Source organism: Sinohyriopsis cumingii, chromosome 18, assembly GCF_028554795.1.
Source record: "Sinohyriopsis cumingii isolate HCF-2022 chromosome 18, ASM2855479v2, whole genome shotgun sequence".
Lineage (NCBI taxonomy): Eukaryota > Metazoa > Mollusca > Bivalvia > Unionida > Unionidae > Sinohyriopsis > Sinohyriopsis cumingii.
The window spans coordinates 75,939,547-75,966,121 of NC_142978.1; the positions used below are offsets into that span (position 1 = coordinate 75,939,547).

The 26,575-nt window shown below is 36.1% G+C and overlaps 1 protein-coding gene across 1 annotated transcript in view; it reads right to left on the bottom strand.

Annotated features, from left to right (window-relative positions):
- LOC149777011 (neural-cadherin-like) overlaps nt 1–26,575 on the bottom strand; it is a 134,070-nt gene that overhangs the window by 64,350 nt on the left and 43,145 nt on the right. Inside the window, exons 11-16 of the mRNA XM_089941760.1 lie at nt 24,271–24,471; nt 18,198–18,372; nt 17,049–17,192; nt 16,110–16,216; nt 8,107–8,271; nt 996–1,317 (exon numbers count right to left, since the gene is read on the bottom strand). Coding sequence (XP_089797886.1) covers nt 996–1,317; nt 8,107–8,271; nt 16,110–16,216; nt 17,049–17,192; nt 18,198–18,372; nt 24,271–24,471 — 1,114 coding nt within the window. The remainder of the gene's footprint in view (nt 1–995; nt 1,318–8,106; nt 8,272–16,109; nt 16,217–17,048; nt 17,193–18,197; nt 18,373–24,270; nt 24,472–26,575) is intronic.

Consider the following 26,575-nt stretch of genomic DNA (forward strand, 5'->3'; position numbering starts at 1 on the left):
TGCAGTCTTGAAAATAGTGGTAATTTTGGGCAAGTGTAACAATGTCTAACCAGACATGAATCATAAAATGTTGACATAATCTTACTCTTAACTTATCCCATATCAAACTCTTAAAGATGTGTGACAGCTTTTTGAAAAGGAAAATATGACATCTAGATTGCTTAAACATTTAACTGTAAATGCAAATACCACTAACTAATAAAGTTATATGTGTGCAACTGAAATTTCCGAGTTACAAACCTTATTTCTCTATCTAAGGAGTCAAGTATTAGAACACAATATTTTCATGGTTTATACCCAATTTAGTATCAAGCTTGCATCAGGATCCAATGGTTCTTTAGTAAAATCGTAAGCAGTGAAGCATAGAAGTGTACTGTGTTGAGTATAATGAAAATAGGAAGGAGTAACTCTTGCAACTCACATGTCCCAGTGACAAGTGCTTGGGGAGTTTTTTCGGAGCCCTGCCTGGCCTGTGCCTGATGCAGCTGGCACAAACATCTCATTTTGAATATGTACTCGTCTACTCAACTAAATCTGAACTCTCTCCATGAGAGCTTTTGACCAACAAATTCATGGACAAGTGTTAAAAGCTAGGCTATCCACAATATTTCTGATGTAATTTTTAGATGATGGCTTATCGAAAATGCAGTCAAATATGAATATCTGAACACTGGACGAATGCTTGTGTAGAATTTTGTGGCAATCTTCCCAGGAGTGTAGGAGCAGCAGTAATAAAAAGCTTCCGCTACTGGATGCCCAACAATGGACAACAGGCCATCACATGATGACCAATGGACAACAGGCCATCACATGATGACCAATTGAGCTAAAAATTGGAACTACTTGCAATGACACATGCTGAAGTGCCTCTCTGTTTGTCTGATGACCTGTCTACCTACCAAACTAACCATTTATCTATAAAGAAATGGGTGCACTGTACAACACTACAATTCTTAAGTATAAAATTAAAAACAATTTTAAAAAAACACACTCACTGATGTTTGACTGCTCTGGAACATCCTGTTTAAGTGACTGAGTTTGAAATACAGGAGCATTGTCATTTATGTCCAGTGGCCTAATAGAGATGGACCCATAGCCATACTGCACAGTTGGAGTGTTTGGCTCATCTTGAACAACCACATTAAAAGTGTATTCAGCACGGCCATTGGGATAATCTCGGTCAAGACTCTTGAGTAAGTAGAGCTCTCCTGATGTTTTATTGATCCAAAATTTGGGATCAGAACCATCTGTTGAAGATCCACTCAAAGAAAATTCAAAATTGTTTGGTCGAGCTATATCAGGGTCAGATACATTGACCTGTAAAAAAACAAAGCAAAAAGAAAACAATTAGTAACAAGCGGAATGGGAGCCATTTCATCCAATAAATATACCCCCTCTCTCCAGTATCCTTCTACCTCTGGGCTAAGGGTTACAAAATAGGCGTGATGCACCCTCCTGCATGGCAACCTTTTTGTCCTGGAATGTGCCTCATGATGCAAACATTTGAAAAGGTTTGAACTTTCTACTGGCCACTCTTATGATGGAAATCAAGTCTATATTGAAAAAAAATGCACAACTTCCAAAAACAGTGCAAGTACAAAGATGGATCTACATCTTTTGATGATGACCATAATATAATATTGTAACAGCTGAGCTAGGTCCTGATAATACTACATTGGAGTATGGCACCAGGGATGAGTATGCTTCTTATCAGCTGACTAAGGAGGGGGGAGAATAGAGTAAACTCAAACTCTTGATTTCTTTTCAACCATAACACAAGATGATTCATTTATTAAGAAACAGTGAATAAAGTTAGTTCATAACCATGACAGTCTTGTTGTTTTTGTACTAAGCCAAGATACTATCATTGTTTTGAGGTACAATATGGTATGTGATAATTTCATGCAAGGTCAGGGTACACATTAGCACTAACCTATTAGTTCATTATATTATTTCTTCTGATGAATGAAAATTATATTAGAGTTACCATATGTAGATTTAGTTGCAATAAAGTTTACTACAGAAGAGAAAATATCACATGATTGTAATTGTGAATGTAAAATCTGCAAGAAGAACACTTGTTTGACTTTACACTTCAACTACAGCATAATACTTATTTGAAGTGAATTGGTATAGATGGAAGTAAATTGGCTGTCAAGTCGGTGAGGAAAACACTCACAATAACTTAGACAACTAATACATTATAAAACAGAAATATAACTTATGTTTTATAGATTGCTAGAATAATCAAGTATTGTTGAATTGAAGTTAGGATATCAAGTCGGTGAGGAAAACACTCACAATGACTTAGACATTCCATTTCCCAAAGAACTTTGTTGGAACTATAATTTAAAAAAAGGAATTATATGTTTGTAAGGTAGAGAAACCTCTCTGTATGACTTTACCTTCATAAAACTAATTAAATAAGAAAATAAATAAAGAAATAAAACACTCACTTGACCATATAACTGAATTTCAATAACAAATAATATAACAATATCAAGTTTGCTTGTAAAAAGAAATTAGCAATGACTAGAATGCATATAATTTGGAAGAGAGAAAAGGAATTAAAAATAATAAAAAAATGAATAACTTAAATAAAAATTGATTTGTAAAATAAACTTTAACAAAAATGTACTGTCCAAAATATTGCCTAAAGTTACATAACACTATAATAAACTAAACAAAACAAAATAAAAAAATAAAAAAATAAAACTCAAAATAACCGAGATGTACATAGTTTGACTGCTGCTTGCTGACTGAACCCCCTCAAACAGCCCACAAAGCCTTATATACTCCTGACAAAACCCACAACCAATCGAGCCCACAAAACCCACAAATCCAACAAAACCCACAGTTCTAGCAAAACCCACAAAACCCACAACCAACAGCCCACAAAACCCACAGTTCTAGCAAAACCCACAATTTTTGTTGGAATATTCAAACAAGCATGAGCTAGTATTGCATGTGTATATTTAGTCAATTTTCACAGTGATTATTTATAGAAATTACCAGCTGGATATTTTACACATTGATACACTGCGAATGAATTGCCCCAAGAAAAGGAAAAAAAATCAGCTTTGTATTTTGCGGTACATACCATGTTAGGCTGTCGCTCATAGCAATGGTTCAGAAACCGTGTTATGCACTCTTAAAATAATACCGAGGTAAACCGCATGACAGGGCAGTCAACATGTGTATGTAACAAAGAAAAAAAGAAGAGAAAAAGCAAACTTAAATGCGATGATGTATACAAATGAAACATCAGGGGCTATAAACACACTGAGTATGTATCATGCAGTCTTAAACAATTAACTAGAAATAGTCATTAATCAAATTATCAAGGATGCAAGCTGCCAGCATGATACTCCCTATTTTCGCTAGCTCAAAAACTTGTAGACTATACTATTAATCGATGAAGTAAACGAAACAAAGGATCCTAGAAAATATTACTGTCAACTCATTTGATCAATTCACTGGTAATGCACAGATTTTTAATAAAATCTAGACCAAATTGGGCAGCTTATACGAATAGTGTTTACCATATACACACATGCATACATCACTCCCTAAATGCAGGTTATTACAATATTAAGTGCTACCAAATACTGCAAAAGTAGCTGCTTTGAAAAGATTCACCCATATATTGCATCCAGCTGTTAGGTTATAAAGGGGCTATAACTATGACAAGAGTTTCTAGAATATGTAGATGAGATAATGACCCTCTCTGTGAAATCTGTTTGAGATTCACACCCAAACAGCTCTAACAAAAACTGCAGGAACAAAGTCATTTGTAAATATGAGTAAATATGAGCATCATCAGATAATGGCCAAAACATTTCCCAATATTCATTCTGAATCATTTAAATTTGTGAACTAGCTGCATTCACAAGATTCTGTCATACATAATGTCCAGCTCCAAATCAAAAAGGACAATAATGGTAACAACAATCACATGAATACAGTGGTGTTCAATACGTGCATTTTCAGAAGACAATAATGGTAACAACAATCACATGAATACAGTGGTATTCAATATGTGCATTTTCAGAAGACAATAATGGTAACAACAATCACATGAATACAGTGGTGTTCAATATGTGCATTTTCAGAAGATGACCATAGCATGAACCAAATATCAAATGATTTTATTATATTATACAATGTATACCCAGAGTCCCAGTGTGGATTTTGAGCCGGCAGGTCAACTGTAGACATGATCTTCTCACTACGTCAGCTGCAGGAGAAGTGTTGCGAGCAGCAGATGCCCCTCTACATTGCCTTCATAGACCTGACGAAGGCGTTTGACATGGTTAGTCGGAGTGGACTCTTCAGACTCCTGCAGAAGATCGGCTGCCCCCCACGTCTGCTTGCTCTCATTATGTCGTTCCACGAGAACATGCACAGCACAGTGTGCTTCAATGGCGCAACATCTGAAACATTCCCAGTCATTAGCGGAGTCAAACAAGGCTGCATCCTTGCACCGACGCTCTTTGCCATCTTCTTCTCCATGCTTCTCCAGTACGCATTCAAGGACTGCAGCGAGGGAGTGTACATCCATACCAGGGCTGACGGCAAGCTGTTCAACATCGCCCGTCTCTGTGCTAAGACTAAAATCGCAGAGGTACTCATCCGTGAATTGCTCTTCGCCGACGATGCAGCCTTGACATCACACAAGGAAGATGAACTGCAGCAGCTGGTATGCTGCCTCTCCCATGCATGTAAGGAATTTGGACTGACCATCAGTTTGAAGAAAACGAATGTCATGGCACAGGACACAGACTCCCCTCCCTCTGTCTCCATCAATGGGTACAATTTGGAAGTTGTCGAGAACTTCACATACCTCGGGTCTAACATCTCCAGCTCACTCTCCATTGATTCTGAGGTGGGCGGCAGGATTGCCAAGGCAGCAGCAGTGATGGCCAGACTTAACCAGAGGGTCTGGAACAACCCCAACCTCACAGAGAAGACCAAACTGCGTGTCTACCAAGCCTGCGTGCTCAGCTCACTTCTCTACAGCAGTGAAACATGGACCACCTATGCAAGACACGAGAGGAAACTCAACAGCTTCCACCTGAGATGTCTGCGGCGCATTCTGCACATCCAGTGGCAGGACAAAGTACCCAACACAGAGGTTCTAGAACGTGCCAACATGAACAGCATGTTCTCCATACTCAGCGAGAGGCGCCTTCGCTGGCTCGGCCATGTCAAGAGAATGGACCCAGGTCGCATTCCCAAGGACCTGTTATATGGGGAGTCAGCAGAAGGTGCACGACCAACTGGACGACCACGTCTGTGCTACAAAGATGTTTGCAAGAAGGATATGAAGACAGCAAACATCAATGTCAACGACTGGGAGAGCTGTGCAAACAACCGTTCCAGCTGGCGTCTAGCTGTCAGGCAGGGAGTTCAAAACGCAGAGGAAAAGAGAAGAATAAAACAAGCTGAAAAGAGAGCTAAAAAGAAGGATAAGCAAAAGCGTACTTTGGAGCTATGCCATCATCTCCCGTAGACGGACGGATGCCAAGAGAGACACTGTATTTATTATTTATGGACTGGATAGCTGTTTAAAAAGATAAAATATAAAGATAAACATAATGAAATTGTTTTTTTAAAAATTATCCTGCTGTCCTTTCTATGGGTGTATACTAAAGCAGATTTCAGTGTATATAATTTAGTATATTTAGCATCTTCATCAAATTTCATTCTTTTTTAAAAAAGATTGCTTGTGAAATGTTAGAATATTTAACTTTTTGTAGAACTGATACTGCTGCATAGCCAAGGGTCTAAGGTTTCCAAAATTGCTCAAAATTATACAGGTAAGTGTACATTTTTTCATGCTATTCTCAGCTGAAAACCTACCCTTATGTAGGAATCAATACATAAAGCAGGATGTGAAAAGTATTGTCCATAAAATAATAGCTAAATATATGAAAAAAATTCAGCAAATCTGTACAGGTTGATGATCACAGAACCCTTTTATCATATACACATAGGAAAGTTTACTTTTTCATTTAATTTCACAGAACTGTTATTGCAATTACACAAATTATATTTGCATTTGATTTTTTCATTTTTTAATAAGATATGGTATTTGCAATCACATCATGTTATCTCTTCTGATTTTCATTAACTAACAAGTGACATCCTACTGGCTATATGAATAATGTAATATCATGTCTTTTCAAGCATTTATTTACAAAAGCATACAACCTTAAATTTCATATGCATGACTTAAAACTATGATCTTGTTGGAGCTCACAGCATAACATATATATACTCACAGGAAAGTCAGGTCAAATTGTAAAGAACACGGACCTTTATCTGATGTCACGTGCATGTGTGTGTGTGTGTGTGTGATTTTGATTTTTATCGTAGCTTTAAAAAATTTTCAGTCATATCGCTATGATGTCTACAGTGTAACAGTTTACAGTGATGTCTAGCACTGGGGCATCATGCCACAGCCATGTAGCAAGATGTCCCACCCAGTCGCATTATCCTGACACCAGGCCAACCAGTCCTAACACTAACCTCTTAATGCTGAGCACCAAGCGAGGCAGCTGTTAGTACCATTTTTGTAAGTCTTTGGTATGACTAGTCCGGGAATCGAACCACGACCTGCCACATCCGAGGTGGATGCTTTAACCATTAGGCCACCAAAGCGGTGTTGATGTCACATAAATGTGCTCGCAGTCAGTTTTTGCCCGTCACCCTGCTGGGGTATATGCTGCCCACAAAAGATCGCCAGAGGCTTCTATCCCGTGCCATCCCCTCGAGCTAACTCCAGGTGTGACCCATTTTGGTGATGTCAACCTCAAGGTCACATTGCCAGTGTTTCTTGGTCGTCTCCTTCTCTGCTTGCCTGGAGTGTTCCACCTCAATGCCTGTATGGTAATGTTGGTTGGCAGCTTATGTAAGGTGTGTCCTATCCAACCCCACCTTCTCTTCTTGATCTTGTCCTCTACCAGAAGCTGGGAGGTTTTCTGCCACAGGTTGGTGTTGCTGATAGTGTCTTGCCAGCGGATCTGGAGAATTCTTCTTAGGCAGCTGATGATGAAGGTCTGAACTCTCTTTACTGTTGACTTGGTGGTTCTCCAGATCTCTGTTCCATACAGTAGGACTGACTTCAAGTTGGAGCTGCACAGTCAAGGAAATGTCTTTGGAGCTCCAGATGTTCTTGAGTTGTGAGAAAGCTGCTCTCGCCTTTCTGATCCTTGCCTTGACGTCTGCGTCTGTGCCACCCTGCTGGTTGATAATGCTGCCCAGATATGTGAAGGACTCCACCTCTTCCAGGTGACTTCCCTGCAGTGTGACTGGGTTGTTAATGACATAATTGATCTTGAGGATCTTGGTCTTGTCTTTGTGGATGTTGAGGCCAACTTGTGCTGATGTGGCTGCCAGTATGTTGGTCTTGTCCTGCATTTGCTGCTGACTGTGGAAAAAGAGCAATGTGCTCGCAGATCAGGGTTTATTTTGTTCTCTGCTGGATTGCTCATAAGAATCTACATAGACCATGATGTACCAGTGCATCATATGATGGCAGATCTGGTTCTATTCAGTGTGCAGTTGTACCCAAATAAGTAAAATTGCCAACATGCTTGCTTCATACCTGTTTTGTGATACCAGCTCCTATGCAAAAAAGTTTTCTATGCTTATTTAAGAATCAGTGTAAATTAATAAAGTTTCTTATACATTTTTCAGCATATTTATGTTCATATAAGTTATTTAATAGGCCAACAGAATTTTGCTAATGAAAAACAGGATTAAATTACAATAAGGTATCATTTTCCATGTTAAACCAGTTAATGAACAGCAGTAAAAATTTTACAGTTAATTTAGAAACCATGTGCTGTAACAAGTAAATCAATGCAGAGGCTAGGGCAAGCATTCTACATTCAACTAATCAAGAAGTGTACTACATTGACAAATTTGCTATAAAATCTTACACATAGTTTGGCTCAAACAACAGCAATACCATCAAGTATTCAAGTGATAATGAGTGTAATTTCAGGGTACAGTCCTGTACAAATTTTCTACTCTGAACATGTCCACATGTCAGTAGCTTTTGTTGCAACAAAAGTACAATCATAGAATGAAAACTTTTACCTTTACAAGTTTCCTGGGCAAATTTGTGTTATCTTCCTCAACAATGTCAGCAAATGAGTAACTTGAAACAACTGGGGCATTGTCATTTACATCAATCAAACTGATCTGGACGGTAGTTGATGCAGAGTGGAGCCCATCATTCACAAGCACTGTCAAGGTGTAATTCTGTTTTTGTAAAGAAAAAAAACCCAGACACATTGTTTTAAATTAGAATTATATCAATAAAACATGAATACCCCCACTAACATGATGCAATTAATGGGCAATAAAATCAAAATAAAACAAGGGCCATAACTCTAAATTCTGTCAGTAATGGTAAAAATGTAACTCAACCAAAGTTTTCAAAATGTTTAAAGTCCATGTAAAAATGATGAATGGAAACAAAATCTGCAATGCACAGGACATTACTGGATCATATATGATGTGACAGGATATGATGGACAGACATGGGTAACACAATGACATGACCTGGATGAAATGGATTTATTTTTAAGGTTTACTTTTGGCCCAGTCTGTATGGATTGAGCAGAATTTAAGCACAGACAGCATGCATTTTTGTATTCAAAATCTGCTTCTATTTTGAGACTCAAGAGATCCATGTTCCAGGCTTAATTGGATATCACATTAATGTAATGACTCATCAAATTGGAACATAATGTGGATTTCACAACCACTAACAGTTATTCTGAGATTATTTACTTCTCATCTTCTTTAATAAGATTGTGCATACCATGAGCTAAACACTGAGAGTGAGAATACAATATAACAGCAAGTTAGCCACAAGTTGTGCAGCAATAAGGAACAGACTACCTGACAATTAGAATTTGCTTTTTGTTATCGATAATTTTGACAATTCTCAGCTGTTGAAATCAAAGTGGGATAGGAACTTTTGTAGTTAACTACAATTTTATGAAAATACTAACCTGATCACATTAATATTAGGGGATTACTCCATACTACCTCTAAATCCTTCCCTCCCTTAATGATAAAAAATGTATTTCCTTCCATAAATCATAAAGACAGAGGAAAGTAACTCTTAATGATTATCCCCTTTTGTTTCCACTAAGTGGTCAAAGTTTGAACAAAACTTTTGAACAGGATGCTTGCATTTGTGTGGAAACGTGGGGGGATTGATAGTAATGAGATCAGGTTCTGAAGAAAGACAATTTAGTTTGTTTGTTTGTTGTGGGGTTTAACGCCATTTTTTCAGCACAATATAGGCTATACATGGCAGCCAGTATCAGTGGTGGAGGAAGAAACAGAGAAACCCCCGGAGAGAACCACCGACCCATGAGAAGCTACTGGCAAGCTTTCTCACATACCCACATTGGCCGAATCTGAGACTCAAACCCACGGAGACAGAGGTGAGATGGGTGAGCGCTTTAGACCACTCGGCAGACAATTTCATAAAATATTTCTCCATCAAATACATTACCAATTACATTAATATAAAGAGAATATGCAAAAGGAGGAAAAAAAATGCATGAGAATCCATACTCTACCTTTGTCACAGCAGTTGCTCTACTGAAAGAATGAACTCCTCCTAAAATGATGTTACCACAACCATAGATATGCATCTGAGGGTGATACCTATGAGATCAAGCACCTTGTTATTGACTTGCATTTAAAGATTTCCAGGTGAATACAGCAAAAGATGCAAGATTATGCCCAAGACTGAGGTTGTGCTGTCACTGTAACTGTCTGGGTAGCTACCACTAGAATGACAAGATTCAGCTCTCTCCTCTGATAGGCCATGTCATGCAATAAAATGCCGGAACACTGACTGGGTGTGTCAGCCAGCTGACTACCCTTTGTTTCAAATTGGGACATTACATTCAAAGACCAGACTTGTGGAAATCATGCATATTTCTTGAGCTGAAATCTTCAGGAGTTGTACCATATCCTGTCCAAGTTCAGAGTAAGCCAATCTAACAATCTCCTTGAACCAAGCAGCAAGCATTAGTGGGGTTTCCTGCCTTAACTGGTATGAATAACCTTTGACAGCTACCAGACATTTTCTCTGCACCTCAGATAGCATCTGAGGCCATGCAAATTGTCCTGCAGCTTTACCTATCTCAAAGGATTGATGAAGGAGAGAGAGTGGATAGTTATTTGCTGGCTGCCTACCAACAGTAACCTGTTCTTAGAAACAAAACCAGGTTGCATCATTAGTACAACTGAGCTATTATAACAGAACTCTATGAGTGTGGATCCACAGACTGCACATGCAACACACTTACCTTTCAAGCTGAAGATAGTACTATTAGAATGCAAGTCTTGTATGATAACTGCTTCAGCAACAAGGAAGACAGGGGCCTGAACTTGAGTTGAGCCATGTCAAAACCCAGGAAAGGTACCATTTTGGGAGCAAGGTGAGTAAGTGTGGCTTTGATAAAGCAAAACTCATATTGTGATAGGGGCTAGCTTCTTATCCTCAAAAAGGAATAGAAAGAAGTTTGCCAGTTGGGAGATGGATGCTGAGAGAGGTGTGATATCATTAACATGACAACAGTTATTGAAAACATGCTACTTTTTCTCAAATGCCTTCAAAGAGGGCCATCTTGCTGCAGTGATCCACTCCTCAATTAAAGCACTGAGCTTTTAACATCCTGGACAAGAACCAGGCTTAAAGGAGTTTCTCCAGCTGGAATAGCTGCAAGCTTGGAGTGCCTATGCAGCATGGAGATTATTATGATTTTCATGGGTACATCTGTTGCTTTGCAAAAATAAGCAGATCACTGATAACAGGATTGTCCCATCCAAGAAGAGTTGTCAGAATTATTTAGCAGTCCCTGCCATCAGTTTCTGGATTAGTTTCAATATTAGAACTGCTGGATGGAAGGCATATGTCGATTTTCTGTCCCCAATGATTAAAAGAGTGTTGACAGCCCATGAAATGGAGAGATGACAGTAGGGATGGTTTGTTATTCCACATTGTCATGAACTGGTCTAGCATTGATCAGCCTCATAGGTATCAGGCTCACTGGCAGATGGATGGTGTGCAATTTGGATTTTTAACGTAGCTTTAACAATTTTTCAGTCATATCGCTACAATGTCTGCAGTGTGGCAGTTTATAGTGATGTCTAGCACTGGGGCATCATGCCGCAGACATGTAGCATGATGTCCCACCCAGTCACATTACCCTGACACCAGGCCAACCAGTCCTAACACTAACCTCTTAATGCTGAGCACCAAGTGAAACAGCTGTTAGTACCATTTTTGTAAATCTTTGGTACAACTCAGCCAGGGATCGAACCCATGACCACCCACATCCAAGGCAGATGCTCTATCCACTAGGCCAATGGAGCAGTGCAGATGGATGGATGAAGAGACCAATCCATCAGTAGCAGTGGACCTCTCCTTGATAATGAGTCAACCTGGACAAATTTGACCAAGATGTGTTGGACCTGCATAATTATACGATATTGGGCACACCAACAAAGGTATTCCCATACAAAGATGTGAAGGTCACATTATTTCATCCCCTAGTTTAAAGAGGTATGTCACTATGTCCAAATTGTCTGATATTATCAGAAGCAGCGTCCTCTGGGTGTATTCTGGTTGGCATTCAGAATGGCCTTCATTTCCAGGAGATTGACATTAAGAGCCTTTCATTGCCAGTGTCCACTTCCACTGACCACCACAAAATCCAGTAGAAAGTGTGGTCCCAACTGGACAAAAATGCACCTGGTCAGACTGTGGTTTTCAGTTGTGGGGCTTCTAAAGATATTCTAACTGCTAGTCACTCTGACTTGCCATTGGAGCAGGAAGTGTTGTATTTTTGTTGAGCCTGTAATCTGGTGATCTGAATGTCCCAATATCTGGTACCACGGTGCCAAAAAAAAACATCTGCATGTTAAGGTGGCCATGGCATTGCTGTTATTGTTGTAGGCTTTAATGTCACTTTTCAGCACAAGATAGGTTATACATGGCAGCCAGTAAGAATGGTGGAGAAAGAACCTGGAAAAAAATCCAAAAAGAACCACTGACCCACAAGAAGCTACTGGCAAGTTTTCTCACATACTCACATTGGCCAAAATGGCCTAGGTATAACAGGTCTACTACCACAAATGAGAAGGCCAAGGAGATGAAGAAACTCCCTGGACAAAGACAAATGTCTTAGCAGATGCCTTCTCTGATGCATCAACAATAGTGTAAATGCATTGGGGAGGAACAAAAAACAAGATGATATGAGTTACAAACTCCACTCATAGATGAACAAGATGTTGAAAAGGGACAATATCTGCCTTCTCCACACTGGCTATCCACCTTAAACTTTGAATGAGGTAGAAACAGCTGTTCATATCATGAACCAAAACCAAACTTACCAAATGTTTTCCCAGGATATTGACCAGATACATCACCTTCACTGTGGAGGAGAAGGTCCTGAAGTGGGATATGATGCAATCCAATATCCTGGATATGGTCCAGAGACTGAGGCTGAATGGAAGGGCATGACATTAGTCCAACACCGTGGAATAGACAAAGCAAAGATATCTGCATAACACAGTGTGAATGTGTATATGGAAACATGGATTGGACAGGTCAGGACCATAGCTGCCAACCCCAGAGTACAAAAATACTGACTGCTTATGACAAAAATTTATATTTTTAGGAACAAATACCAATTTCTAAAACTTTAATGCATACCTAACTACTTAAAACATCTACAACCATCAGTAAAGCCAGGAAATAACTTGTTTAATAATTAAATGTCAAAGATGTGTTGCACTCTTGCATCTTCCGAGTAAGTCATCAGATACAGGCTCTTGGAACCTTTCCCACACCTTGTCTATCCAATTGCTATTGATTTCAGTGAACCACCTTTCAATTATGATCTGAATTCTGTGCTATTATTTTTAATTAACTAGCAAAAATCCTCTCAGTCAGCATTAGAGTGTGATAAAGAAAGAAGTCCTAACATAAATTAACTTAAACTGTTTTCATTCTGGCACGAGTAATCCTTTGCAATTTTACTGTCTGGAAAAAGTGTGCGAAATAAATTGCCAGCATCATTGGCAACTGAAAGAGGAAGTTTCCTTTCTAAAAGAAATTTAGTAAAATGAAAATCCAATCAAATTACATCAAGGTTCTCTCTTGTATTTATAAATATCATAAGTTCAAGCTGTGCTGCTGATGATGAAGTAGCAAGCTGATGTTTATTAGCTTTTTCATGCTATTTTATGTCATGGGTGCCTCCATACCCAACAGCAAAGTCACAATTACACAATTTCCAAAATGCAAAGTTTTCTCCTCTACTAGATGATTTCACAAATTTAAACATGACAATACAATTGTCCTTTCAGTTCTGTTTTCTTTTCTTTGCCAGAGAAAATTCTGACTCTTCTACTTCCCTTTTTGACATGATGAACATGAGATACAGTGATAGTGGCTGCTTTGCACAATCCAATATGGTGGCTAAAGACTGGCATAGTAGATTTGATTTCAAATGAAACAATCAAAGTTTTGAACTCAATATCCCTACATACATGCAATATATTTACTCTAAAAATGGAACTTGGTGTCCATTCTCAACAGAAAATTGCAAGGAAATTGGTAATTTATTTTCTTTGTACAAAAATGGATTGTTAACGTGAAACATGTACACCCATTTTCAGGTTGAAAATAAGGGATAAATATGAGAAAAACGGGACACTTGGTGGTTATGTAAGACAAATGAACAGACTTAACATCTTGAATTACTGGGCAGTAATATGCCGAGTCTGCTCAAGTCTATGACTGGTCTCAGTTTAATACTGGCTACTGTAATCAGAAAAAGTGGGGAACAGAAACCCTGTAAGTCCAGCTTTTATACAACCTCCACTTCTTTCTTTGTGAGCACAAGCTCTATCTCCTTCCGTAGAACATCCACTTTTGTGGGATTGCTTGAAATCCCCATAATGAGTGGGGGCAACAATAGCGGAGTGGGCCGGATGAACAAGATCCAGAGCTCCTCAAAAATGATTTGGATAACCAAATATTTTGTTGGAAATAGGTTGATCCAAAGCTGGCAGAACATAATGAGCCTGGTGCTCACTGAAGGTTTCCCACATTGGGTGGGAGGGTCAGCATATCACTAGCAGTTGACGGGAGGCTTGGGGAAGGAGACTTGTTTTCTCTCTATCCTCCTGGCCTACCTTTGTAAGTTAGGTGCATATGTTGGCCTATAATTCACATGGCTATAAAAAGGTTACCATTGTTCAGGCATGTCTGTGTTGCCACCCTTCATCAACTGGGAATCGTCCTTCTCCAATACACTTTATACCGTGGGTACAGCATTCCATACAGTACTGATGATGAATTGTCACAATGTGTAAAAGAAACGTTCTACTTGACAGATATGCTGGTAGTGCCTGCCAAGTCATGTCCATCACAGAGTGTGGTTCTGCTGGGGAATGTCCATATGGCATGTTCATTTAGGCCAGTTTGGAATTTCTGAATGTGATGCCAATTCAGCATGTGTCATAGATATGGTCAGTCTGGCCAAGCACAGGACTCAATCACTGTAGAAACAGTCAAGTGATGTATGGTTCACCAAGTATGATGACAGGTTCTTGACTGCCAAAACCATACACTGATTGTCAGGACAGCTGGACCCAGTATCAACAGACAGGGCAGTATACAAAGAAATGACATATAACTTGCAGGCCACTCTGGATGGCAAAATTGAATAGTAATCCTGCACACCTGACTTCAACATTCCTAATTCCATGCATGGGCAAGGTAGGGACTTATGACCAGTGGTCTGACAATTGGTTTTAAAATGGTCCTAGTTTGGCCCAACTCACTATGAACATTCCAGACATCAGAGCTTGCTGTAGAATGCTATTATATGCAATTCCAATAGAGCTTGACTTAGCATGGAGTAGATTCAATCTTTAATGATTGTCTCTGTAGGCGCTGTTTTTGGTATCTTCATGAGCAGTAGGGATGGCATCTTGATATCCCCGATAAAGCTGGTCAAAGTTTCTGAATTTATATGAATGCCTAGTATTTCATGTTTGGTGATTTATTGCATGCCCATTTTACATGGTCCTTCAAATGGCTTTTCAACATGCTGGACCAAATAATTTTACACACATTACACCAATGCTAAATGGGTGTAAGAAGTGACCAAATTTTACCCACATTACACCCATGCTAAATGGGTGTAATAAGGTGCTCTTTATGCAGACCAGATGTGTCCAAAGTTTGTCCTCCACGATTTAAAATGTCAGCAGTTCCTAAACTTGACTGACATCTCAGTAATGAAAGATGTTACCAAGACAACCTAAGAAGTGTGTAAGAACATTAAAATTAACATTGCAATCCAATTACATCAGAAAAGCTTGCCTTACCAATCTATCAAATGAACAATAATAACCAGTATATAATTGCATAAATATTAAAAAATTCACCAGGAATAATGCAAAATGTTGTACACACCAGGTATAACAACCTTCTGACTTTACTATACCAATGAAAATAAATGATGAATAATCAAAATTAAATACAAATTGGAATGGATTCTTCAGAGACAATGGTCACAGTTACATGTGAAAGTTAAAACTGTTTGCATCTGCAATACAGGTAGATATGCAGCAGATGAGTTAATCTGTAAGAATTATTTACCTTCATCTATACAATATATAGACGGAAAGACATTTTTCATCTTTCTGGGAGGACTTGATTAGGAAGTAGCCAAGAGAAACCCCTAATGTTAATGTGATCAAGTAATGTACTTGTCAGAGCAACTTTGGTCAAACCATCAAACTGTCCTTTCTGCACTCAACACAATGCTTTTCTGACTGATATCCACACCTGGATATTTCCTACTATATACATGCTGGAAGACATATACAAAACCTACAACAAAATTAGTGACAACATTGCCTCAACAGAACATTGTAGCAAACTTGGGACATCTTAAGGTGTTATAATGTTCAATGATCCTATTTTTAATCATGAACATGATAAATTCTACTTATAAAATGAAGCAGGCAGAAGAAAGCTGACGAATTACCTTTATTGGTGATTCATAGTCCAAAACACCTGCAACATCAATCTGTCCAGTGCGAAGCTGTATTGTAAAGGGACTGGTTTCCTTTATGGAATATTTCAATTCATCAGCTACATGTAAGAAAATCTGGTTAATATCACATAAAATGCTGTAGCATAATTTGACAGACTAAAATTATTACTCAAATGAAATAAACAACAGTAATGGATATTCAAAATGAAAATGATTGGTCTAGTTTATGTTTAATGATTCATGTACTTGATCATTTATTGTCTTATTTATTTTGTATCTATTAGTTGTACCTATAATAAAAAATGTATAAATAAATTGGTTATCAATAAATAAATTTACTAATTTACTTTAAAGTTCTGTTTATTTTATACATGTCTATCTATCTAAACATACAGTATGCTCATTTTTTTTAAATTCTATAAATATCCGCATGCATGTCATATGCCATCTATCTACACACAAATAAGCAAATGGATGTAATAATAGAATTAATAAATAAATGCTTCCATTACATTAAACTTGAATTATATGAGTGAATTTTGTAATGTGATAATTAGATATGAATACATTACTAAACATGACTATAAAGTCTTACATTATTTTCCTTGCTACAGTCCAGCAAAATAAAATAAAAACCATTTCCTTTCACATATTTCTATCTCCAGAAATCACTATCAGACCATCAATAATACATAAATTCTGCAGTATGGCAGAACAAATTATATTTCTCTTTTTTTCTTTCTTTGGAACCTAGATGTTGTACATTTGTCCCATATGATGCACACCTCCAATCTCTGTCTTAAATAATGTAGAAGATGTGTGCCATTAAATACATGAGTGTGCACATACCCTACTGTAACCAAGCACAAACGAATAAACAGGTGACAATAACTCTAATATCAAGAAAAGAGAACTAAAACATTCAATTACATGTATCAAGGTCAGTAGCTTTAACAATGGCAACACTTCCTCCAACTGGGGTGTCCTCCTTCACGGAGATGTTGTAAATGCTGTATGCAAATGATGGTGGATTGTCATTTATGTCCTTCACTGTAACTGAAACTGTAACTGCCCCTTGAATAAAAAAGTGAAACCATGAATCTATGAATGGTTAAAGGATATTTTTTAGAATTATTTACAGATAATAATTTTAAATTGCTTTCATAGTCATGTGAGATGTTTACTTTCACAAGTTATTTTGCAGTAAAACACTCATGATGTCTTTCCCACATTGTTTGTTGTTTGTTCAATGCATAATTAAACATGAATAGAGAGTTTTGAAAACAATATAATGTTTTCGTAAATAATTCATACAGACTAAAGTCAGAATGAATGTGACCACTTCTGAGCAATGGATTGGCCTCAGTTGAACATGGATTATATAGCATATTGTGAGGAATTTTTCATACCCTCTAATATTTAGCTGCAAATATAATTAATATTTTCATAATTTTTTTTACATTTGACAGAATATTTAATAGAAAGGGTACAAAATATGATAGCTAATACTATGTAACAGATTGACTACAAAGGTTTTGCAAAAAATCCACACTTTTTTCTGCAGTTTTGGAAATCCACATTTCTAGAAAACCAGAGAAAAAACTCTGTAAAAAATACATAATACTGCATGGTATTTTGCCTTATTTAATCCATCAGCTTGCTATTTTTCAATTATAAAAGAAATATTGAAAAAGAAAATCAGGCTATATAGGAATGATTTTTAAAATAAGTATAAAGTTGAACAATGTCATTTTAAACATTTTTGAAAATCTGCACTCTCGATTTATCTGTCCACATTCCCACAACAATGGGAAAATATCTGCACACTATTGGTGCACCAGTATAAGATTCTTTTTGATTATTTTATGATGAAAGGTAGATGTTTTGCTTGTAAAAATTTCTTTTAAAGATCCTGTGGCATTATTTGAGCTTAAGTATTAAACCAATGTAAAGTGTGATATAATAACACAATATTTTCATGTGTAATGTTATATTATACATTTGTAATATCAAAAAAAATATTCAGGGATTATGAAATAATATATAACTCAGCAAAAATGTTATGGAAATATAAGTTACCAGTATTGGGTCCAGTGACACCAGGCCGGTTTGAAGGAGCCGCATCCACTGCCATGACTTGAAAGAAATATAATGGTTTCAGTTCCCTGTCTAATACTTTTGTTGTAGTCACACGACCAGTGGTACTGTTGATGGCAAAACTCTGAGTTGGGTCTTCTATCTGATACCTTTGAATCTAAAGAAATTTAATAATTTATTTATTTATATACACTGTATTTATCCATTTATTTATATATTTTATCCATCCAATTATTATTTTAATTTTATTATGCATTATGGCGAGAGGTTTGGATAAAGCAGCTGGAACTAGTGCTATTCCAAATTAATCTACCAGATGAAGCACCAGTTACTTTAAGTAAAATTACCAATTAAACAATTACAACTCCTGTGATTTTAGTCAAAATTCAGTTCTGCACAATTCTCACTGTTTTGGACTTCAGCATAACTGAAAAGTAGTTCCATCTTTGATGGGACATCAATTGGACAAATTATAAATTGATTATCAGAAGTAATGATCATAAAAAAATTAATTTCCCAAATGTCCACGGTTATTGTCCAAATGGCATCCAACATAGATAACAATAAAACAACATCCAAATGACATCACTTTCATAAAAGATAACATGGAAATTGTTATCAAACTTATGATTTTAATTACCTGCATAAACTGACAGTACTGCATTAATAATGAATGAATTGGTTTCTTCATGAAATGCATTACCTGATCCAAATACCTTAACAGAACATCCACTACATTGCAAATTGAGCTAACCCACTCTTTATGCTAAATAAGACTACTTCAAATGGCAGTCATACCCCATCATCATTTTCCTTACTGATGACCTTGACCTTTGAGCTAAGGACTTGATTACTTTTATGATACGATGTTGACCTGGTTAAAGGTTATATATATCTGTAGGGATTACATTTGTCAACTTTTATAAGGAAACAGGCCAATGACCTGTACTACCCCTTGCTGTGTCCTTGACATTTCAGATTTTGATCAATACAAATGATGGTATTAAATTAAGATAGATCACAGTCTCAATTTTCATTTAAAAGATCTACAATTGCTCAAATGTTATATCTGTATATCGACAGAGGCCAATGATTTATATTTTCTCTTGCTGTGATCTTGCCCTTAATGCAGGAGTGTGGCTAAGGTATACAATGCACTACTGAGCCAAGAGAAATAAATGGTACAACATTTGATTAATATATCTTCAATGGTTCAAAAGTTCAATCCCAGATATGAATACAAGTCACAGAATTACATACTCCCTTGCCATAACCTTGATCTTGAGGAAGAGAGTGTGGTATGGTAAACAACAATACTTGATATCAACTGACTAAAGTCTCATTGAAGTATCTTTAATTGTTAAAATGTTATAGATAAATTACATACAATTACATTCTCTGTTGTTTTGACCTTGCCCTCGAGTCATGAGGCATGGCTAATGCAAGTGGCACACTATGAAGTCATGATATATACATGTGCAGTGTCACGAAAATCTAAGTCATGGACCTTTACTGACATGATATGGACACAACCATTCGCACATAATGTACTAGCTGTGGTGATTGATCCCTACAACATGTGGTGATTGATCCCTACAACATGTGGTGATTGATCCCTACAACATGTGGTGATTGATCCCTACAACATGTGGTGAGTGATCCCTACAACAGCTGCTACTGGACCTCAGTGGTAGATGTCATCTGACCTCAGACCTCAATCAGTCCAGGTCTGGCATAGGCTCAACCTATGCTCTCCTTTTCAGTTGATCCTAAAGTCAATATAAGGGTTTCCCTGGAAAATCCTGTCTTTTTCACCTTCTGATAGAACTGTGCATATAGATTTTTTCCCATCCCAACTGAACAAACAATTACAATTGAATTTTTTCGTTCTGCATACGTTCTGTTTCATCTGCATTACATTCATGATTGAATTTCAGTTATTACTCTGTAATCTTTTATTTATAGTCTCTGAAATGTATATCTGATTTTGTTTACTGCTTCCCTTCATCATATCCTTTCATTTTTGTTCATTTGGAATGCATGCTACCAAAGTAAGGATTTATTTTTCAACAGTGTTAAATGTAAAGAAATGCATTTGTGTTTCATTTTATTTGTATTTATCACTGCATTCTGCATCTGTACTCTCCATGCATTCATGGGTTGTTCAGTGTTCATTCAGCATTTTGCTAGCATTCCTTCAGCTTTTCATTTTCATTAGATTAGTATAATTATCTGTTTTAGAGTATGTAGTTCTGCCATAAGGGTTCTGTTTCTGTCATTACAGCTCCTGGTTTCACAGTTAAGAACATGCTAACACTCATGGGAAATCAGTCTTTTGTTTTGAAAATGCTGCCTTCTTTGAACAGTTTTTGACAAAGTGCATCCTGATGACCCTTTTGGAGCATTGAATTGGTACCTAAAGTGTACTGAGCCAAATTATCAGAAGAGAAGATTCTGCTTGTTCTTACCACTCCAAGAAGACATGGACATTCTCCAGCGTTTACCTCTGTGACTTTCATTCCTATTTGTTATTTATTATTGTTATTAATTGTAGATGGGTGGACAGACCGATAAAAAATAAAAACTTACATGCTAATAACCTAAATGCTGCAACCATTGTAAAAGATTCAAAGCAAATGATTTTACATGAACTCTTCAGTCCCAATTTGGACATTTACATGACTGTATGGGCTTCAAAAAATGTCTCCCATTACACAGCTACTTAAATAATGTCTTGTACAGACCTTACCACTGGAAAAATTTTCCATATTACCTTCCCCTGCACCTATGTGTCTCTATATATGTCTAACATTAAGGTACATATTATAGATACTGATGACACATGTGCCTAACCTGAGAAAGACTGAATATAGGATCTTCATACTTTTCTCTACCCTGATTATTCTTCATGCCAAGTCATGAAAACACTGTTTAATATATTTGAGTGGGCACCGTTCTGAGCAAGATGGGAACTCCAAGCAAATCATGGTATAAACTTTAGACCTGTAGTGATATTATGAAAGAGTTTCACTTGACTGCAGCAAAAAGATAAAAGATATGTAACTTTCACAAACTTTAATGCAAAAGTTTCAAACAGGTCTTTAGCAGAATCTTTTCACAAAATTCAAGGATTTTTCAAGTACTATTTTATTACTTCTTGATGCTCCATTCTTTTGTAATCTGTTCATGCTTTCATCGAAAAGATCAATTAATGTTTCATAATTTTTTCCTTTCAAATCATAAGGAAGTATGGGGCTAGTCTGAAACAGGTGGAAAAAGAAAGGTTTTATACCTCCTGATGAAAAGCTTTTGTCAATGTTGCTATCTGAGAACATGCTGGCTAAGACTTTGTTTACTCCCATGTTAGATGAATAATTGTTATGCTTTGAATAACTCACAAAGCGTCTCTTTTTTTTAAACAAACAATGTTATTAACTGACAGGAAGATTGTTTAGGACTTATCAAGTTCACAGAGCTTGTTATGTGGATAGGCTTCTGAGAATCCAACTTAGCTTTGGGAAGTGGACCGGAAAAAGCAAAGCAACAGCCACTGCTTCCAAAGGTGCACCTTTGACTGCTGCTTGATGTTTAGCACTTTTTGACTTTCACCACATTAAATCTCCTAAGACATAATTTGTAACAAGCAGAATAAACGTCGCCATCTATCTGTAGCAATTTTTTATATACTTGATTTTTGAGTCACAGTGCTTGGAATTTTGTCTTCTTGCCATCTTTGCATCCAAAGCTTGTGTACAGGCAGAAACTTTCTAAAATTTTGACAGCTTTAAAGGAGGACAGTGGAGATAATAATAATAATAATAATAATGACCTTATTTAAAGAGGGTAACACAATTAGCTAAAAACTAATCTACCTTGAGGCCCTCATACAAAGGAATTCATTTATTTAAGCTGCATCTCTGAAGCCACTGGATATATTGGGTTTGGAAGAAAGAAATAGAGTGGGCATTTCTAATCTCAGCTGGAATACTATTCCAGAGCAGAGTTCCAGAGTAGTGGAAACTTTTTTTAACTAACTCCTTATTTGGTTTGGGAATTTTATACTGTTTGGTAGACATGGATCGCAGGTGGGGAGTATTACCAGGTAGCCTATACTGGAATAGTGATTGTAAATATTCAGGAGCACTAATCTGAGATATCCTATACATTAATTTGGCTTTTCTCAAACAGATTCGGTCTTTAATAGGTAATATTTTTAACGTACCAGCTAAACTTTCCTTGCTTTCTTTCTGGATTGATATTAGCCCAAATGCTCTTTTTTGAAGATGTGCCAGCTTTGCTATGTTTTTATCATTTGAATTACCATATACTGTACTACAGTAGTCCAAATAGGGTTGTATGTAACTGTTATAAAATAGTTTCCTGTGCCTTTCAGGGAGAAAATGTCTTATCCTACTGAGAAGCCATAAACTTGAATTGACTTTTTTACTGGTATGTTTGATATGTTCAGTCCATGATAGGTTATTATCTACCAGAACACCAAGTAGCCTATCATGACAGACTATTTGCAGATTTGTATCCCTCCATGTCTGACATAGTTCATCACTATCAAGATTTGTCCTTCTTTGCCATGTTGAGATAAGTAATATTTTAGTTTTACCAGTATTTACCACCATGCCATTACATAAACAATAACCAAACTGTCCATATACTTTTAAATAAACTTGAACATTTAATCAAAGAAGCTTTTAAATTATTACTTATGGCGAAATTCTGATTATCGGCACAAAACTAGACCGAAATGCTATAGTCATCAAAAAATCACCCAGATCAAAAACCTGATGGTTTCATTTTTTAAGCTCTTCAATATATCATCACATACAAACAAAAACAACTGCACTAATAAAAAATGTAGCATCTTCAAAAATTTTGATTGAAATACTTGCTACTTGAGAACTTCTCATGCACGTAATTTTGAGGAAAATAATTACATTCTTTCTTTATGCTATTTATGTTAAGTAAATCATGTTCTTAGTACTTTGTCATTAAATGTATAAATTTAATAACAAAAAAAGAGGTAGAATTTTATAGATTTTTGGTGTCACAAGTATATTCAACTACAGTTCTTTTCTTTCTCCACCTTGGAACTTTCATTATAATAAACACTTTGCCTATCCACACATAGTAAATGGCATTATTTATCCTGGAAATATCAAAACAAAGTGAAATTCAGAAGGTGAGAGTATTTAACTATTTATTTTCTTGTGGAATAAAATAATTATTGCGATATATCAAAAATATTGTGTGAAGAAACGAAAATGTTTGGAAAGCAAAATAGCATCTTTTCAGTTTTCTATTCCAAGATTTAACATTCAGTAGCATACTGATCAAATTTTATTGATAAAATAATTCATGAAATTATTTATATCATTGCTTATTTAATTAATTCATTTGTGTGTATTTATATTCAATTATATACCTTTTTAAGTTTTATTTTCACAATTATTTTATTTTAAAGTGAACAAATATATAAATGAACAAAAATTTGAGTGTTAAAATTATTAATTTTATTGTTGTCATGATTGATACGTTGAAACTCTTCCATAAAAATGTCTTCTGCAAATAATACAATTAGTTCAATCATTTGAAATTCAGAAAAGAAAAATGATTCCTTGAATAACTGCCTCGGGATGAAAAACTAAATAATCTGAAGGAAAAAAAATCTTCGAGTAAACAAACTAAATTAATATCAATTAAACTTCACAGCATTTAATTCACTAAATATATTTTCACAACTGCCTCTGGATGAAAAATTAAAAAAATTGAACACAATTATAAGGAAAAATAACTAAATAATAATAACAATGACACTTTAAAATATCCATTCACCAAATATTGTTTCACTGCAATTCTGTTAACTTAAATACTAATACAAATAAATAGCATTTAAAATAAATAATTATAAATACAGCTTCTACAGTACTGAGCAATGATGATACCAGGAAAATAACAGCGTAATGTCATAAAATGCATACAAAGTCATGCCCTTTAAAATGGTAACATCTTTAAGGATGAAAGTAGTCACTGTAAAACTTACTGTATTGAAAGGTGCAGTCCCATCTTTGTCTATAGCTGTCACTTCTGTGACAAAAGTTCCAATATTGGCACCCTCAAGTACTTCTGCATCATGATAACCAGTGTCATAGTTTACATCCAAGAAAACAGGAATTTCATCATTCTGGTCGATCACAGTAACTGGCAGGATTTTGTCAGTGCTGAGTGGTGGTAGGGTCTGACTCTACGTAAATAAATATGAGTGGAAAAGTGTTATTGACTTACTATCATACGTTTAGCATGAGTACTGTGAATGTCATATCCTGCACCAGCCCCATTTTTAACAATCCTCTTTGTAGGTGCTAGTACAGTATGCATGACTTGGGAGATTATCAGGATCTATTCTAGGATGCGTGATTGTAGGATTTACACTAATTTCTGAAAAACATGCAGCCCCCCAAAAAAATTATCTAAAAGGCAAAATTTGCACATTATATGGTGGTGTGTTGTCCCCCAATTATTTTCAGTTTAAAATAAACCCTGTATTATTTACATATTGACCTTTTGGTCAGGGTATGCAGTCTTGAACTAAATTTAATGTCTAGAAACCATTACTTTCATATTAGACTTACCACGACTGACCTGTGACCTTTAGACCCCAAAATGTACAGGTTTCATTTTTACCCTAAATGCAAGTCATCTGCTAATTTTGGTCAAGGACTTATTCTAGAATGAAAGTTATGAAAGTTACTCTTGAATGAAAGTTATTTATATTTTTTAAAAAAACATTTCTGTTACCCACCATGACCTTGACTGTTGTCATTTTGACAAGAGAAATCAACAGGCCTCTTCCAAATATTCCACACCTTAAGTGAAAGCTCTATATAAATTTGAGTAAGAATCATGGACATTATTTAGCAAAATATGATTTCAAATGGTCAGTGCCTGAATATATTGTGAGCTTAATTTTATCAATGTGCACTAATGAATATCTTAAATGTAGTCTTTAAAAAAATTATTTATTGTAATTTCTATATTTAGACTATCCTGGTCACGTAAATATATATGGCACAAATGAATTTATGGACAGTCAGAAGGAGATGATACTTCATTTAGCCAAGAAAAAGTTTAGTTTTAAAAAAATATATATGAATTTCTTTTGAAACAGTTGTACAAAAGATACTCAATAGAAAATGAAAAATAAGTGAGCAAAAGAGGTGTATAAGTCTGTCAGTGTTCATGTTGCACTTTCAACAAAAAGATTCAACAGCAGATTCAGGGATCTCACTATAAGGTTGTATAAGGCTCCCACTAACAGTACTGTAATGAGGGAATAATGTTTCAGGGCCTAACTTTTGGATTTTTTTCCCATTAATTCATAGGCTTACTAAAACAGCATTTTTATTGATCCTGTCTAAATTTAACTGATCAACATACTTTGTATTTTTCCTAATACTTAGCACAGAAAATGCACATCATTTTCTGGGTCATATTTCAGTTTTTTATATTCTTTTTCCTAGATTCATGGTACGTTCTCAGCCTTTCTTAAAGCATATTTACAAATGTGCTCACCACTGTCCTCATCTAATTTATCATGTTTCATAGTCTTTTTCCTAGATTTCTTGTACTTTTTCTGTCTTTTCTAAATCATATTTACAACTGTGCACACCCTGAAGAACTTTAAAATCTTTCCATTTATCACCTCATAGTGCACTGAGTTTCAGATGAACAGTGATCTAGCAATAAAAAAAATATTATTCACAAACATTAAGCATTATTCATCATTTCCAAATGGGAGAGTTTTGACCCATGCCTGATACCCTCAATCCTATTTATATCCTCAGTGTTGAAATTAGCCCACTGGGCCAGAGTACCACGCAAATTCAGCATGCATGTTGTTTTGTCAATCAATGCTCTAATTTACTTGATGCATGGAAGAACACATGCTCATTTCCACTAGCATTAATTGTACCTAATCAAGTGCAGAATACTGGCAGATATTCAGTCAACACAATAAACAGAGCAAGTAACCATAAATGGGAACATCATCCCTTGTTTTATCCAATACATCTGAAACAAGACCACTTGTAAATTTATGACAGTGTCTGGCAGAAAGTTTTAATGATTCAAATAGATATGTGACAGCTGGGCATTAGTGACTCATCTGCTAATTCCCTGATTTGTATTTGAGATTCAGCTTTAATTCCGAGCCCTGTTGTGTCCACAAGTAAAAGTGGTACATCTTCTGAAAATCCAGGCATCCTCCAATATAAAATGTACTTTCCATTATAGAATTTAACTCAAAATTTCATACAATCCTTAAAAATATTTTGTGTGCAAAATTTTTG